Below are 16,345 nucleotides of genomic sequence, written 5' to 3'. Positions count from 1 at the left end.
TGCTACATGGATTTCAACACTTCTCAGGATGGATATTGTTGTTGGTGGTTATTTGTTAGGATCATTGGATATATTCCCTAATCTGTTTGTAGAAGCTTCACTTTCTAGAGGATATGTTCTGGAAATTGCTAGATAGATTTCTGACATCATTTTTGTGTAGAATGTGATCATTTGGCTGCAATCACGAAAGGGATTGAATCACCAAAATAATTGTGGTTGAATGGTTTCTGACATTTAATTTCAGTTTGTCTATTATGAAGGTGGAAAACTTTTATGCTTGTTCAGATTCTAAGAAGACAAAGAAATTCAGCAACCAAGTGAAGCATTTTTGAATTCAAAAACATTGGAAGGGGGAATGGGTAATTTGCTATCTTCTCCGATGGCTATACCATTTAAATGCTCACTTAAATTATTCACTTCTTTATGAGAGAAAAAATGCTTTTAAATTATTAATATTGTTCACCTGGTTAACAGGTTTTGAGCATTAGTAAGACTGGTGGAACTGATGCAGTTGCAAAATTTGTAGCCCACATCCCCTCTCAATCAGTTGAGGTAACATGGAAGCGAGAATGAATCTTATACTTGTTATGGACACACATTTGAAGCAAGATTGTTATATCTATCTTTTCAAGATTTGGTATATTTAGTTAGAGCACTATTAATTTTCTTTTCCAAAATTTAGGTAGACACCAGTGAAGGCAGATGCAACCAGCGCAACTCGGATAATAACACATGAATGGGGAGTAGCTAAGCTCATGCAATTTCCCCAACCCAGAGCTCATCACTCAAATTATATGTTTCCTTGGCATTGTATTTCCAATTTTGCACGTCTGTCCCGTTTTGCAGTGGGATTTTGGGGCATGGTAAGAGAATGTTGAAATGGATTGGGGAGAATATAAATGTGTGTGTAATACACACACATTTCTAGTGATTGAGGAGAAGATGAGTCATTGGTCCTGATGAAGCTCTCATCACATTGAAATGTCCACACGGTAGCTAAAATTTGATTTAGTTTTAATCATCAGTGGTAGAGTTGGAAATTTAACTTGGTGAGAGTAATGTTGAACAATGACAAGACAATTTTTCTTTTTATTAAAATAATAAATGAAAAAACGTAAATATCTCCTTATACTATTTTTATTTATTTATGATCATTCTCAATCAATTTTCATATTTTAAACTTCGCATAATAATTTTTTTTGATAATTAGATAATCTCGGTAATATATTGTTACATGTAGAAAGATTGCATGTGTCTAATAGTAAATTATGAGGTGTTTTATGCTCGTCGATGAAAAAAATGTGTAAAAAATATGTAATAAATTACTTGGGAGTGTGAATACCATCTCCATATTTCAATTCCTTTAATGACAAAAAAAAAAAATGCATTTTGACCAATATATATATATATGTGTGTGTGTGTGTGTGTGTGTATATATCTTGCTGTACAAATGTTGGTAGTGATTTACAATTGGAAGTAGACTTATCAACGGATCCGATAACCTGAGGAATGTTGAGAGTACCAGTTGAGTGTTTACAACTGTTGGCTGCTTTATGTATTGTTGCAAAGTTCGTGATTTAGTAATGTAGGCTTTCTTTATAAAATGTGCTGAAGTTGTCTCTTTAACTGCACATGTATATCAGACAAGTAAACGATATTGTATGCTTCCCCACACGAAACTTTATCCCTTCCTCCGTCTCTTGTGTGGTGTATGCAGCCTAAGGCTGCAATTCGGGCTGGGCCAACCCAAATTTACCCGAGTCCAGTCCAAAATTTTTAGGGCTTGGATAGTGTTTTTTTGTTTTAGGCCTGGGTTTGGGTTAAATATTCTGAGTCCGAATTAAATTTGAGCTGGACTTGGGTTGATATTATATAAAGCCCGAAGCCCAACCCGAGCCTGGAAAGGGTATGTTTATTTTAAAGGAAAAATTACATATAAATGGAGTCAAAGTTCCATATTTACTTAGAGATTGAGTCAAAGTTCCATATTTCTCTAAAATGGATTGCTGAGGTGGCACATGGTTTTTTACTGTTTAAAAAAATATAGAACTTTAACTCCATTTATATGTAATTTTCCCTATTTTAAAACTATATTATTTCACAAGTGTATAATAGCTTAGTTGATCTAGTTGGGCTTGGGTAAAAGATTTTGTACATGAGTTGAGCCCGAATTAAGTCTTCAGCACGCCCAACCCGCCCGAGTTGTAGCCCTAATTCAGCCTACAAGAAAATTCTTGGAGAGAGAAAAATAAAAAACTCATAGCAATGGGGTAAATCCGAATAATTGGGCAATATCTAACTTAATGCGAACTTTTAATTTTGAATACATATTATAATTTTATAGGGCCACGTTAATAGGTTGGATGAAATTAATTCAACTTGAGATGGACACAACAAGCATGCTCCCATTTTAATTATCTAAAAATAAAAAAACAGTGAGAAAGGAGAGAGAGAGGGTGGGAGGTTATTAAGGGTATTTTGGGGTCTTGGTCTAAATTGAATAAACTGCCACATTTTTTTTCTTTATATAGGATTTTGTTGTTTTTTTTTCACTTTATCCTCCTTTATTTAATTATATTCCACATTTTTATGAACGGGTTGGAGCATCAAGTCACCTTTGAACTCTCAGCGATGGTGAAGAGAAATGGATCTGCTATTGCTTCTTGGGTCTGGAGAAGGTTATTTTCTCACAATTGCCTCTCAAAAAGGTACTTGTCTTCCTACTACTACTACTTTTCTCTCTCTAAACCCAAACCCATTATGGCATGTTCATTATACAGTTTCATTTCACTCTCATTCTTCTACTTCAGATCGTAAATCACTGACCCAGAAACCTAGAATTGGGTTTTACAATATTAATAATCTCCAAGACGCTCTCAATTTATTCTATCGAATGCTCCAAACGCGACCTTTGCCTTCTGTTATTGAATTTACTCAGCTTCTAGGGTTTATTACCAGAATGAAACATTACCCTACTGTTGTTTCTCTCTACAAACAAATGCTTGTGTTGGGTATATCTGTTGATGATTACACCATGAACATTGTAATAAACTGTTATTGCTACCTCAATCGAGTCGATTTTGGATTTGCTACCTTAGGCCGACTTACTTAAACGTGGTTGTTGTACACCTGATGTCACTACATTCACCACCCTGATAAAAGGGCTTTTCTTAGAACATAAAATTGCCGAGGCAATGGGGTTATTCAACAAGCTGCTGTTGCTGAGGGAGAAATAGATTGAACCTGATGGAGTTATGTATGGAACAATGATAAATGGTCTTTGCAAAACAGGGAATACTAGCATGGCCATTGGGCTACTTAGGGATATGGAGAAAACAAGGGTTTCTAGTGCTGACTTAGTAATGTATAACACCATAATTGATAGTCTTTGCAAGGACAGAATGGTAGATGATGCTTTGGTCTTTTTCTCCGAAATGATTGAGAAAGGTATGTTGCCTGATGTTATCACATACAATTCATTGATTCACGGACTTTGCAATTTTGGTCGATGGAAAGAGGCTAAAAGACTATTGAATGAGATGGTGGATCTGAAAATTTTTCCAGATGTATATTCCTTCAATATTTTGGTAGATGCACTTTGCAAAGAAGGGTTGGTAAGAGATACAGAGAGTATACTAAAAATCATGATTCAGAGAGGTGAGAATCCTGATGTAGTCACTTACAATGCTTTGATCGATGGATATTGTTTGCAAGGCCAGATGGATGAAGCGATGAAAGCATTCAATTCCATGGTGGACAGGGGTATTGTGCCAACCAATATTACTTATAACATCCTAATCAATGGATATTGCATGCAGATGAAGATTGATGAGGCCATGCATCTCTTGCTAGAAATGCCCAGTAAAGGATTGAAATCCACAATTGACACTTATACAACTATGCTGCAGGGGCTGTTCCGAAATGGTAGATGTGCTGCAGCGAGAAAACTTCTGAATGAGATGCAAGATAGAGGCCAAATTCCAAGTACACGCACTTACTGTGTCCTATTGGATGGCCTGTGCAAAAACGGGCACATTTCTGAAGCGTTGTCAATATTTCACACGATGGAAAGCAATGGATTAAATTCTCATATTTTTATTTACAACATTCTCATTGATGGACTTTGCAAGAATGTACAATTGGATGTCGCATGGGATCTTTTTGATAAACTTTCCTTCAAAGAGATGCAGCCTGATGTTATTACGTATAATATACTTATTCAGGGACTTTGTGTAGGAGGACTACTGAAGAAAGCTGAAGAGCTGCTCAGAAAAATGGAAGAGACTGGTTGCTTGCCAGATGGGGTCACTTACAACACTATAGTCCGAGGATGTATGAGGAGAAAAAAGTGTGACAAGGCAGTGGCACTTCTAGAGGAAATGACCAAGAAGGGTTTTTCAGTGGATGCCTCTACTTTTTCTATGTTACTTTTTCAAGACCCTGCGCTCCTCAAAATGATTCAGAAGTTCGTGCCATGGACGTCCTAGCCTAAGTGCTACATGGATTTCAGCACTTCTCAGGATGGATATTGTTGTTTTAACATCTTGAAACTTGGTGTTTTCAATCACTCATGGCATGGCTATAAAATGTTAATACTAATCTTTGTTCTTCTGTGACGCAATCTTGTGCCCAGTAATATCTCCACATGAGTAAAGTAGATGTGTAAGTGGTGTGCGTGAGTTTCTTGCCCCCCAAAATAAATAAATAAATAAATAAAAAATAAAAATCAATCACATAATTCAATAAGATGGGGTTTTTAATAAATTTTAATGATTTTAATTAAAATTTTTATAATCATTTAACACAATTAGTAATATATTCATAAATTTTAGATTAATGTCGTTATTAAAAAGACCTATCAATTATATTTTTACAAAATTAATGAATTAGTAAACTCAATTAATTCCGGCCAGGTGAGATATGGTCTGAAGAATCTGCATTTAGTTCTGAAGAAGCTCCAAATAGGAGCTGTGAATGAGCATGAGAAATATAAAAGTGAGTGTGATCAGGGTAGGCATTGCAGAGGACACATATATCCTGATGTTTAGTCGTGGATCTCCTATCAAGCGTAGAGAGTCTAGTCTGCCTTGCACTGCTAACCAAAGGTTGAATTTCATTCTTAAGATCGCAGTGGAGTGCCAAACCAAGTTGAATTCCATTTGTCGTTGCCCGAATTACATGGAGATGGCAATGCAAGCAACTTTGGAAGATGAGTATGTTTGAATTCTTGAATTTCATTTCAGTAGTAAATAAATTGAACAAATTGATTTATAAAATTTGTTTTGCCTTAATTTGTTGGTGAATTTTTTTCACACAGGCTGACATCATCATATTAGCTCACGTCATATGAAACCCAAATTCTTCAAACATTATCCCATTTGCAAAAATGCACAAATAAAATTATAATTCTTATTACATTTCTCGTTAGTGTATTACATTTTTGTTATATTCTTAAACAATTTTTGGATATAGAAATGCACTCTTATTATAATTGTTTGTTTGTTTGTTTGTTTTTTTTTTAAAGTTGTGATTTAAAGTCTCAAATCAAACACAGCCGACTATATTGAGGTTAAGTCATTAATCATGATAAAATGAGGCCGTGACCTTATTCTTCACTAACATAAAAATCAAAAATCAAAAATCAAAAATTGTATATGTTCAATTACTTATCATTTTCCTTTTTATTTTGAAAAAAAAAAAAAAAAAAGAGTCTTGCAATTTTTCTTATACTCCTATTAATATTCACCACTGTAATATACATGCATACTAACTATAGTTTTTTTTTAAGGAAGGAGCTAATATTGGTGCTTCACTATAATCATAATGCTTTGTTTCGAACCAAAATATTTTCGAATTTGGAAAAGGAATTGGATTGTAATTAAAATAGGATTCTATTTGCAGTTTTGAATAAATTAAAATTTGTAGAAGGGAGATTGAGAAGAAGGAAAAAATTGTACCATTTTGGATAAGAGAGTTAAAAACGTGAAGGAGGTAGTTAGTAGAAAATGACAGTTTGTAGCAGTTATAGAAGGTTTATTTTGGTAAGTTCAATGCTTAGTTAGCAAATCCCTTAAAATTCCTTCATTTTTCCCTATATTTCCTTCCAATACAATATTTCTTATGAAATCCCTTCAAATCCAAATCCTTTTTTAAATCCCATTATTCCATGTATGACAAATCCTTTTGAAATTCAATTCCCATCAAATCCTGAAATTACAGGCGCTCCACTTTCTCCCTTTCCTAAATTAAAATTACAAAGTAATTATCATACTACACAAGGTTTATTCTTACTATTTTTAATTCTCACACCACACAAAGTTAGGGTTCTTGGTGCCAAAAGGTAGAATTCAATTTTTTTTTTTTGTGGAAGGTAAAGTTACTCGCACACACTGCCTCCACTGAGGCTTGAACTCATGACCTCCTTTTAGAAAACATATGTCTAGTATCGCTGGGTCACATGCCTGTTGGTCAAAAGGTAGAAAAGATATAATTCTTTGCATTCTTCAACTTTTCTCACCTTCCACCCTCTCTCCCCTTCTACTTACAAAAATGAAAGATCTCAGTAGATACTCTGAGTTACAAGAAGTTATTGAACTTGTTAAGATGAGCAGTATTGAAGAATCTAAAAAAATCAGTAAAGGTTTGGTTGAATGGGTCAACTTACTCCCATGGAGGGAGGTGGAGTCTTTGGTTTTGGTGGTGCTTGTTCTGAGAGTGGTTTTGATCGGTGGTGTGTGATGCGTGAGTTGCCGAATAGGGATTGTATGTTTCCGGTGTCTGGTACTAGCAGTGATGGCTAGGGGATATGTCGTGAACTGTAAGTTCGAGAATAATTAGGTGATGTACTGTGAGTTATGTACTTGGATGTTTTTATTGACGTTTGATTCGAGCAGTGTTTTGAGGACTAGTGTCGGTATTGTCTCAGGATTATATGATTTGAAATGTGAATGTATGATTCCTTTGAGGAGTAATAGTAGTGATTGACTCTAGTTTCGAGATCTCAGGCATGAGATAGTCGTATTGTGTGTTTTGACAAGGTAAGAATTAAATTGAATGATGTTATGAAGTTGTCTACCTGGTATGGATGTTATGAGGAGATCAAAGAGCTTGTATGCTAGTCGATGGTTGTGGTATTTGGTGTCATATTGCTTTTAGCTTTTTATGATTGTGTGATTAAGGCATGATTGGGATTCTTAGAGTAGGTATATGACTGTATAGTTGTTAAGGTTACGTAGAGCAATGGATTGATAGGGAGTGGATCTCATTGTTATTTTGTGGATTGTGTGATATTGTGTTTGAGGTTTAGATCTGAGGACAGGAACGACGTCTATGTTGAGGTCGGATCGATGATGAGAATGGCCTGGCCAACCATTTCTCCTTAATCAGTTCCTCTTTAGCACGATGTCGGGTCAAAGGTCAATGATTGTTTTGATTTATCAAGGACAGTGAGAGCTCGGTATTACTCGTTGTGTTAGTGTGACAGTGTGGATTTAGTCTGGTAAAGACCTTCGTTTGAGATAATGGTATTTTCTAGATTCAGATGATTTGTTTCGAGTGACGAGGTGTGTTAGGTAGGACCAAGTGTTTGATAAAGGGTTTTGTGGTACGATCGTTGATTATTGAAGATCTTGTTTTGAGGATTTGTGTCCTGGGTATAGAATAATACGTTTTATTGTTCTAGTGACTTATGATTATGTAGTCATTAGGAGAATTATTGTTTAGTCATCTTAAAGTTGCAGAATGGTACGGTTGATGGTCACTTGTACCGATATCTGATGGTGTAGCTATGTGTTAGATAGCGAGTGAATGGTCTGACAGATATCTGTGGATTTGGGTTTAAACTTGATTATGTGTTGGATGGGATTCCTTGTCTGTGGTTTTATGTATCCTTTAAATGATGAGTTGAGTTAGAATGTTGTCATGTTCGGTGGTCTGATGACCGTTCCTCTTTCAGGCTATGGAGCCTTGCGTAGTAGTGTAAAGTGGACCAATGTCCGTTTTTAAGTCATGTATAGCGTAGGGCGTACCAGCCTATCTTATGTTGTTATGTTGTGAATGGTGTGTACTGACATAGGATAGTGGGTTTGTGTTGCTAGTGGTAGTAGTGTGTGATTACCTATTGACATCCGGTGTCAAAAGCAATAAGGTTGGTGAGCTCATATTCCTGTGGTTTGATGAGGTGTTTCTTGGGAAGGTCCATGATTGTGGGCCTCCTTCTTTAAGAAGGGTAGATTTCGAGGACGAAATCTCTTTAAGGAGGGTAGATTGTAATGTTTCCGATTTTTATCATTTTCCATTTTTTGGGATTTTCTTGATTTTTTTGGATTATTTTGTTTCATCTAGTTTTGCGTGTTGGACACCGTGGGGTGTGCTGGGTGAGTCCTGAGAGTTGTTGGGGCATTTTTTTGAGTTCATGACTTTTAGAAATGCATTGTTGGTTATTTCGATATTTTTCAGTTTTTCGGGTCGGGGGTCCCGAGGGGGACCCGTAGCCTGAGTCGTTGAGCGAGGGGACGATGCTTCGGGTTTGTGGCATTTCATATATCATTTTATTATGCTCACTTACTTGGTTACATGTTTATTTTGTGGTTGTTATGTGATTAGTATTTGTGTGTGTGTGTATATATATATATATATATATATATATATATTATAATGTTAAAAGGAGATTTTTATTAAGTTGTGGGGTCCACCATTATTGTAAGTCATTACATATAACTTTGAAATTCATTTCTGGCAGATTATTTCTCTCTCCTCATTTTCTCTCCATTAAAACTTTTCTTTTATGCCACAAATTTTCCCTCCATTTTTCGGCCAATTGGTTGGGTTTCCGGTCTTAGTTCCTCAACAGAAAACGTTCCTCTCATCGTTCTCAACCACATAATCAAAGGATTTAATTTTTGGAGGAGTGATGACTATTTTATGAATTTTTGATGTTTTTGGATCTAAGGCTTTGGAGGGAGTTTTGGGCCACTTAAAGTCAGATTTTAGAGCCGAGCCTTTGAAATAGTAGAATCTCCTCGTCATTGGCTCCGTTCCCACTGAACAGTTTTCCGTTCTGCCACCATTGACCGACGTTGACTTTTGTTGACTGGCATTGACTGTGTTGACCGGCGGGTGACTTTTCCGGCTGAGGATGCATTTTGGCTACTTTTGAGGTAGGGATGTCTAAACCATTAAGTTTTGACTTTAATTGAGTTCATTTACTTGATTTCTCATTAAGAATGATTAAAATGATAAATTTTAAATGTTAATTATGTGTTTATGTGGCAAAGCATGCTCTAGATGATGTTGATTGTGTATGTGTATATATATATATGCTTGGTTGCAAAAGTGCTTAAAGTGCATGCCTTACGTTAAAATGTTTTCTTGAGGTTATATGTATATACATGATGACGATGATGAGTATGTATGGTTAAATTGATGAAATGCAAGCATGAGTATGTCAATTTCATTCATGCATGATTCCATTCATGGCATGGGCATGGTTTGGGAAAAGTGAGGTTGAAATGATTTTTTTTAAAGAAATGTGTTTGGAAAGGATTGTGAGGAAATGATTTTGAAATAAATCAGATTTTGTGAGTCCGGGGCTAGCTTGACCTAGAGGGAGGCCCTTTAATGGTTGTCAAGCTTTGCTAAAATTGGAACCGGGGATAGCTCTCAATCTTGCCTAGGTAAAGTCAGTTAGCGGGTTTTCGAAAAGTGAGTGTTGGGTCGGTATAGACCAAGTTTGGGATGAGATGCATCACACTTCATATCATGTGTATGATTTTTGAAGAATTATGATATGTGACTGCGTGTATTGATGGTTATGTTATAAATGTTGTACGAACTCCAATTACATGACCCCAGCTTTTTTTCTATTCCCGTTCTTTGTTTGTTGGCTCAAAGGAGTCCAAAATCGGTGTTTTAGGCATTACCTACTGAGTTATTGAGCTCACCCCTTATCTTAACATTCAGGAAACTTGAAGAGTATGGATGTATGGCTTATATCCATGGACTTAGACGCCGCTGTCATTCTACCTGCATTTGTGAGTTTTCTGTGATGTTAATGATATGATGTACTATGAGCCTTGGGAAGAAGTATATATTTTATGCATTGACATAGGAAAGGATAGTAATGCCTTAGATGACCTCGGGTTCGGGTAAGAACCTGGTTAGCGATTCGGACCCTCAGGTTCGGGTCGTTACAATTTTTCCTTTAATGGCAAAGTTGAAATACAAATGGAAAGAGGTGAAATTTGAGCTCAAAAGTGTGTGATTTAGAGAGAGAAAGAGCTCTTGTAGAGAGAAAGAAAAGCTGCGTGAATGGAAGAAAAGAAATGGCCAGAAATAGGTTAATGTAATAAGCTTTATGGTGTATGTGGGGCCCAACCTAATCAAAATATCTCATTAACCACATTAAGCACATATACACATATATAAGAGATACAATACACTTCCAAACATATCACCACATAATATGCATCAAATAATAATGTATGAAATGCAATGGCCCCGAAAAATAATCCCCGTGCACTACAATTTTGGTTGCGAGTCCTACCTAGGACCTCCCGACCCAAAAAATGAAAAAATGTCAAAATGGCAACCAATACATTTCCAAGAGTCTTGAACTTAAGGAAATGCCCCAACCAACTCTCAGAACACACCCGGCACACCCTATGATGTCTAGCACGCAAAACGAGACAAGAATTAATATAATTCAGAAAATAGAAAATGGAAAAAATCAGGATCATTACAATCTACCCTCCTTAAAGAGATTTCGTCCTCGAAATCTACCCTCCTTAAAGTAGGAGGCCCACAGCCACACACCTTCCAGAGAAACACCTCACCAAACCGCATGACTATGGACTCATCAACCTCATTGTCGTCGACACCGGACGTCAATAGGCAATCACATACCACAGCCAGTAGTACCACAAACTCGTCACTTTATATGGGTACTCATTATTCACAACATAATAACACAAAACTAGCTGGATTCTATACCCGACTCAAAATGGACATCGGTCCACTCTATACTGCCATGCAAGACTCCAAACCCCGAAAAAAGAACAGTCATCAGACCACCGAACATGATACATCCAATCACAACTCATCCTTTAAAGGACATACTAAACCCCATATAAGGAATTCCGTCCATCACATAACTGAATTTAGACCCAAATCTACACCTTTATCAGACTAAGCACTTGCTATCTAACACATAACTACACCATCACATATTGGTACAAGCGACCACCAACCGCACCTGCAACTACTACCTGTACTACACGACAACCATCATACACAACAACTTTAAGATGACTAGACGACAAATCTCCCAACGACTACATAAGCATGAGTTACCAAAACAATAAAACGTACTATCATGTACCCAGGACACAAATCCCAAATAAAATCTTTAATAATCAAATAATCAAACCACAAACCTTTATCGGACACTTGATCCTACCTAACCCACCTCGTTACCTGAGACAAACCACCCGAATATACATTGTTACACCGACATAACGTACAATGCCATACCCCTACTGTCCTTGACAAATCAAAATAATCATTGACCTTTGACCCGACATCGTGTTAAACAGGGACCAATTCAGGAGAAATGGTTGGCTAGGCCATTCTCATCATCGATCCGGTCTCAACACAGACGTCATTCATATCCTCAGGTCCAAACCTCAAACACCATCTTACATAGTCCACAAGTCAACCATGAGATCCACTCACTATCAATCTATTGATCTATGTAATCTTAAAAATCCCAATCATGCTTCAATCATACAACTCATAACGAGCCAAAAGCAACACGACATCAAATGCCACAATCATTGACCAGCCTAAAAGCTTTCCAGTCCACTCCTAACAACATGTACTAGAGATTAACTTGATGATATCATTTAATCTAATTCTTGTCTCATTTCAAATACTTCATAAGGCTATCTCGTGCCTGAAATCTCGAAACCAAAATCAATTATTACGATTACTCCTCAAGGAATCATACATTCACATTTCAAATCATATAATCCTGAGACGATACCGACACTAGTCCTCAAAACACTGCTTGAATCAAACATCTATAAAAGCACCCAAGTACACGACTCATATCACATCACCCAATTATCCTCAAACTCCAAGTTCACGACGCATTCCCTTGCCATCACCGCTAGTACCAGACACCGGAAATACACAATCCTTATTTGGCTACTCGTGCCTCACACACCACATGTCAAAACCACTCTCAGAACAAGCATTACTAAAATCTAAGACTCCACCTCCCTTCGTGTGAATGAGTTGACCAAAACAACCAAACCCTTACTGGTGAACTCTAACCATATAACAAACCACACACGGGTCTGCCTATCCACAGACGTGCACAACTCCTAAATGGAGAACAAGACTCCCAACCAACGATGTATTTGCTAAGACCAGAACAAACAGAAAGGGTAATGAACCCCACTGTTACAAGGGACTGATGACTCGTACCTGAATGCACCTGACACCCTGTCACACTCTGTTCACCAATCGTCCAACTGTGGACACCTAATCTCACCCGAGATTAAATGAACTCCTTACACACAAGGAGGAGAACCAACTGGATACCCGTACAGAACCATGAACTCGAATCTAAGTGACTTCGCCACTAACGGACCGTTAGACAATAGTACTAATGCTCACAACATACCATCACTAGGAAATATCACAGCTCGTCGGACACCGCGTCCCATTTTATCTGGAACCAATCACTCCCAAATGACAACCTCTATGCTATACAACGACACTTGACCACCCATTCCATCTCTACCCTTCCAGGCAACACCACCTCGAACACCGTGCACACAAGATTCGTGACTTCAGTCACATCACTACTCGTCAAAAGAAAAAGGTGCTTATCTAGCAACAGTATTTTTACTGGCTCTAAAGACTAAACCGTCCATAATTACCTTAACTGACACACAATCCCATCACCTACCTGACAACACATAACAAATAGCTCATAATCTCTAAACCACACTCGGATCAAGCACAAATGACGAAGCACTCCGATAACAGAGCACTCCAATGACCCTATACTACCTACCTTATTATGCAATCATGCACCACACAACTAAAACTGACCATTATACACCACTTCGAGACTCTCCCAACAATCGTACCATGAAATACGAACCCTTTCTAAAGTCGTGCTCTAAGCACCGCATAAATGCAAGAAAGTTATAATGACCACACCAAATAACTCAATCCACGCACTAGAAGTCCAAGCTATTCGTTTGATAAGAACCGGTACCCAAACAACCCTAGAGCAACTGAGCTCCTCGCCTACTAAGGTCAAAACTCACATAACCATCAATACTGCAATAAGTACTTTACCATGCTAGCAACTATCCCATGCCAAACCGTATGTACACATATGAACACACATATATTTATAATGACCATATCTCGTACTATAATGCAATCCTATCCTTTCATTTAAAAATTTAAATACCCCATCTTTCATAAGAAAAATACTTGCATATACCATGTCTAAATAACTGTCACAATACCACATGAAACGTGCTTGCACATACCGTGCTTACTATTTGCAACATTATCATTTAAAATAAAACTACACATACCGTGCCTACCACTTGCTGTCACCATACTTCTCATACTTGTCATCTTATCAAAATCAACATGCTTTTAATCATTATCACATAATTATTCCGTATACATTGCCATGACATTTAAACATATAAACATGTGAAAACTTAACAAGTAAACATGCCTTTTAGAACCGTAAACACATAAGTAATTAAACAAATCATGTTTCTCAAATAACAAACACTTTAACACATAGGCACATAAACAGTGCAATTCAAATTTCACCCAACCCTAGGTAGGCCTCTACCCGTCGTCCAAATGGTTTTTGAACCATCGCTCTGATACTAAATTTATAACGACCCGAACTTGGGGTTCGAATCACTAACTGGGTCCTTACTCGAACCCGAGGTCACACTAAGGCAGTATGGTCATTTCACATTAAAATTATTATTTAAAGTCTAATGAGGAAAAAATGGTCATTTAACATAATTATAATGGTTTAAGACTTAAAAGGGTATAATAGTCATTTGTTTGAGTCATATAATGAATAGAATGAAGTTCGGGGTTAATATATTTATTTTTGGGGTTAAAATATAATTAATGTAATATTCTGGTCACATAATGTGTAACAATACACATGTGTGAGTGAAAAAGGGCAAAATGGAGAAAATAAACCATAATGGTATAATACTCAGGAACCAATCGACGTGTAAGGGTTACACGTCGACTGGTTTGTGTTGTGCATAGTGTAATAGTCTACTACTCAAAATTTGGATATACCGGTCGACATGTCAAAATTTTACGTCGACTGGTTTAGGTCATTCGGTCGACGTGTGGAAATTTCACGTCGACTAGTTTGGGTCATTGTAAATACCCACTGTCCAAAAACACAAGATACGGGTCCACGTGTAATGCTTACACGTCAACCGAAACCTGCCAAAAATATTTTTTTTGAGTTTCGTTAATCACTCCAACATTGGTAACGATCCACCCCAATACCACCATTGCACGTGTACATATATTTATATACATTTCTACATTTACGTGATAACACCCAAGACAATAACAACATTCTTAACATGATTATTGCTAATCCACAAACACGTTCTATTAATTACATTTCCTAAACATACAGAATAAATAATAAAAAGTAGTCACTCCACTATAGTCACAACAAAATGGAATCCATACATCATTTAAAGTCCAAAGTAGGTCTGAATACGTCTAAACATGGTCGTGTGATCATACATGAAATCAAATAACATAACTCAAAATAAACTTGTAGCAAAATAAATACATGGCATTCACAAAATAACTTTCTACATCAATTTTTACAACATCAAAATAAACTAATGGCCCAGTTTACAAGAGAGTTTCCTTGGACTGTCACGGGTGGTGCTGTGGTAATCTACTATCTCCTTTCCAGTTCCTGAAAATGATAGAAATGGGGTGAGCATAATGGCTCAGTAGGAAGTGCCTAAAGCACACTCCTTAATGATCCCATGAATCCACACAAAGTATAGGAAATAAAAGAGGAGATCATGCTCATTAGGGAAAATAACAAATTATCAAAGCAAGTCCAACAAAATCCTCAAATGTAATGCCATGCAATGCAATGCTAATGAAATAGAGTGTCGCTCCCCATTCCAAAACGTTTTTCCAATCATAACCATTTCCAAATCGTTAATGTAACTCGGCCCATGGCAACTCCATGGCACCACCAGAGAACGATTGGCTAACTATCCCTGACCTATGGCAATTCTATGGCGTCATTTGGGGCCTAGGTAGCTCAACCACGCTAAGGCAGTCTCCTTAGTTCCCTTTAGGTCCTATTAATGCCACAGACCTTAGGCAACTCCTAAGCGACTGGTTTTCACAAACAGCTTTCTAAATCCTTTCCTTTCAAAGCCATTTCCCCAAAAGATAAGTTTTCTTTTCTTTTCAAAGCCTTTGTCCCCTTTTCCTTCCTAATGCCATGCATGAATGTTACATGCATTTTAATGCTATGAAGCCCCATGAATTCAAACCACCATCACATGACATGTTTGGGAAAATAATTAACACAATATCTATCATGCCTTCAATTCATCAACAATATCAATTTGAGCATTTAGTCCACAGGCAATATCATTTTAACCAACTATTTCACAATAACTCACATAGGCACACATTATAACAAATTGAAGACATGTAAAACATATATATCATCAACTATACAACCATATCATCTTAAACATGTAAAACACGTAATACTTTAATTCTAGCATTTATCTTACAATAATTCAATTAACAAGTATGTCAACATATTGCCACACAAGGAATATACAACCATGCTTTACATATGAAGAAGTTTAATAACCATAGAAAATTATCACAATTTAACATGTTATAAACATAATACAAGAAGAATAACTTACAAAAACCAAAGGTTATGAGGTTTAGACATCCCTACCTCACAATTGAAGAAAAATCTAAGAAAACCCCCAATTTTTCAAAAATCCAAGAGTGGCGAAATCAAGATCTGTTCTGATCAAAATGTAGTCCTCAACGAGCTTGTCAGGTTTTCCTTCAATGGCAAAGTTGAAATCCAAATGGAAAGAGGTGAAATTTGAGCTCAAAAATGTGTGATTTAGAGAGAGGAAGAATTCTTGTAGAGAGAGAGAAAAGCTGCGTGAATGGAAGAAAAGAAATGGCCAGAAATGGGTTAATGTAATAAGCTTTATGGTGTATGTGGGGCCCAACCTAATCAAAATATCTCACT

General features: G+C 36.8%; 1 protein-coding gene and 1 long non-coding RNA gene across 2 annotated transcripts; both read left to right on the top strand.

The window, feature by feature from the left end:
* The first annotated feature begins 6 nt into the window (after positions 1 to 6).
* LOC132274097 (uncharacterized) lies at positions 7 to 1,411 on the top strand. The gene is made up of 3 exons (XR_009470333.1): positions 7 to 359; positions 475 to 552; positions 683 to 1,411. It is a non-coding gene; the product is annotated as an uncharacterized LOC132274097 (long non-coding RNA).
* A 926-nt stretch (positions 1,412 to 2,337) lies between these two features.
* On the top strand, positions 2,338 to 4,611 carry LOC132272701 (pentatricopeptide repeat-containing protein At1g62720-like). The gene is made up of 2 exons (XM_059773797.1): positions 2,338 to 3,109; positions 3,237 to 4,611. The coding sequence occupies exons 1-2, from the start codon at positions 2,645 to 2,647 to the stop codon at positions 4,485 to 4,487; spliced, it is 1,716 nt and encodes a 571-aa protein (XP_059629780.1). The 5' UTR covers positions 2,338 to 2,644; the 3' UTR covers positions 4,488 to 4,611.
* The last annotated feature ends 11,734 nt before the right edge of the window (positions 4,612 to 16,345 follow it).

The sequence above is a fragment of the Cornus florida genome, unplaced genomic scaffold (assembly GCF_030987335.1).
Source record: "Cornus florida cultivar Cherokee Brave unplaced genomic scaffold, ASM3098733v1 CherokeeBrave_3.0.0_Hap2_Chr09, whole genome shotgun sequence".
Lineage (NCBI taxonomy): Eukaryota > Viridiplantae > Streptophyta > Magnoliopsida > Cornales > Cornaceae > Cornus > Cornus florida.
This window is presented reverse-complemented; position numbering and strand designations above follow the sequence as displayed.

Bases quoted from the DNA above. Each gene is read 5' to 3' on its own strand.
- LOC132272701 (XM_059773797.1), top strand. From the start codon at position 2,645: ATGGATCTGCTATTGCTTCTTGGGTCTGGAGAAGGTTATTTTCTCACA. The intron at 3,110-3,236 runs TAAACGTGGTTG...AGGGAGAAATAG, and splicing joins CTACCTTAGGCCGACTTACT to ATTGAACCTGATGGAGTTAT.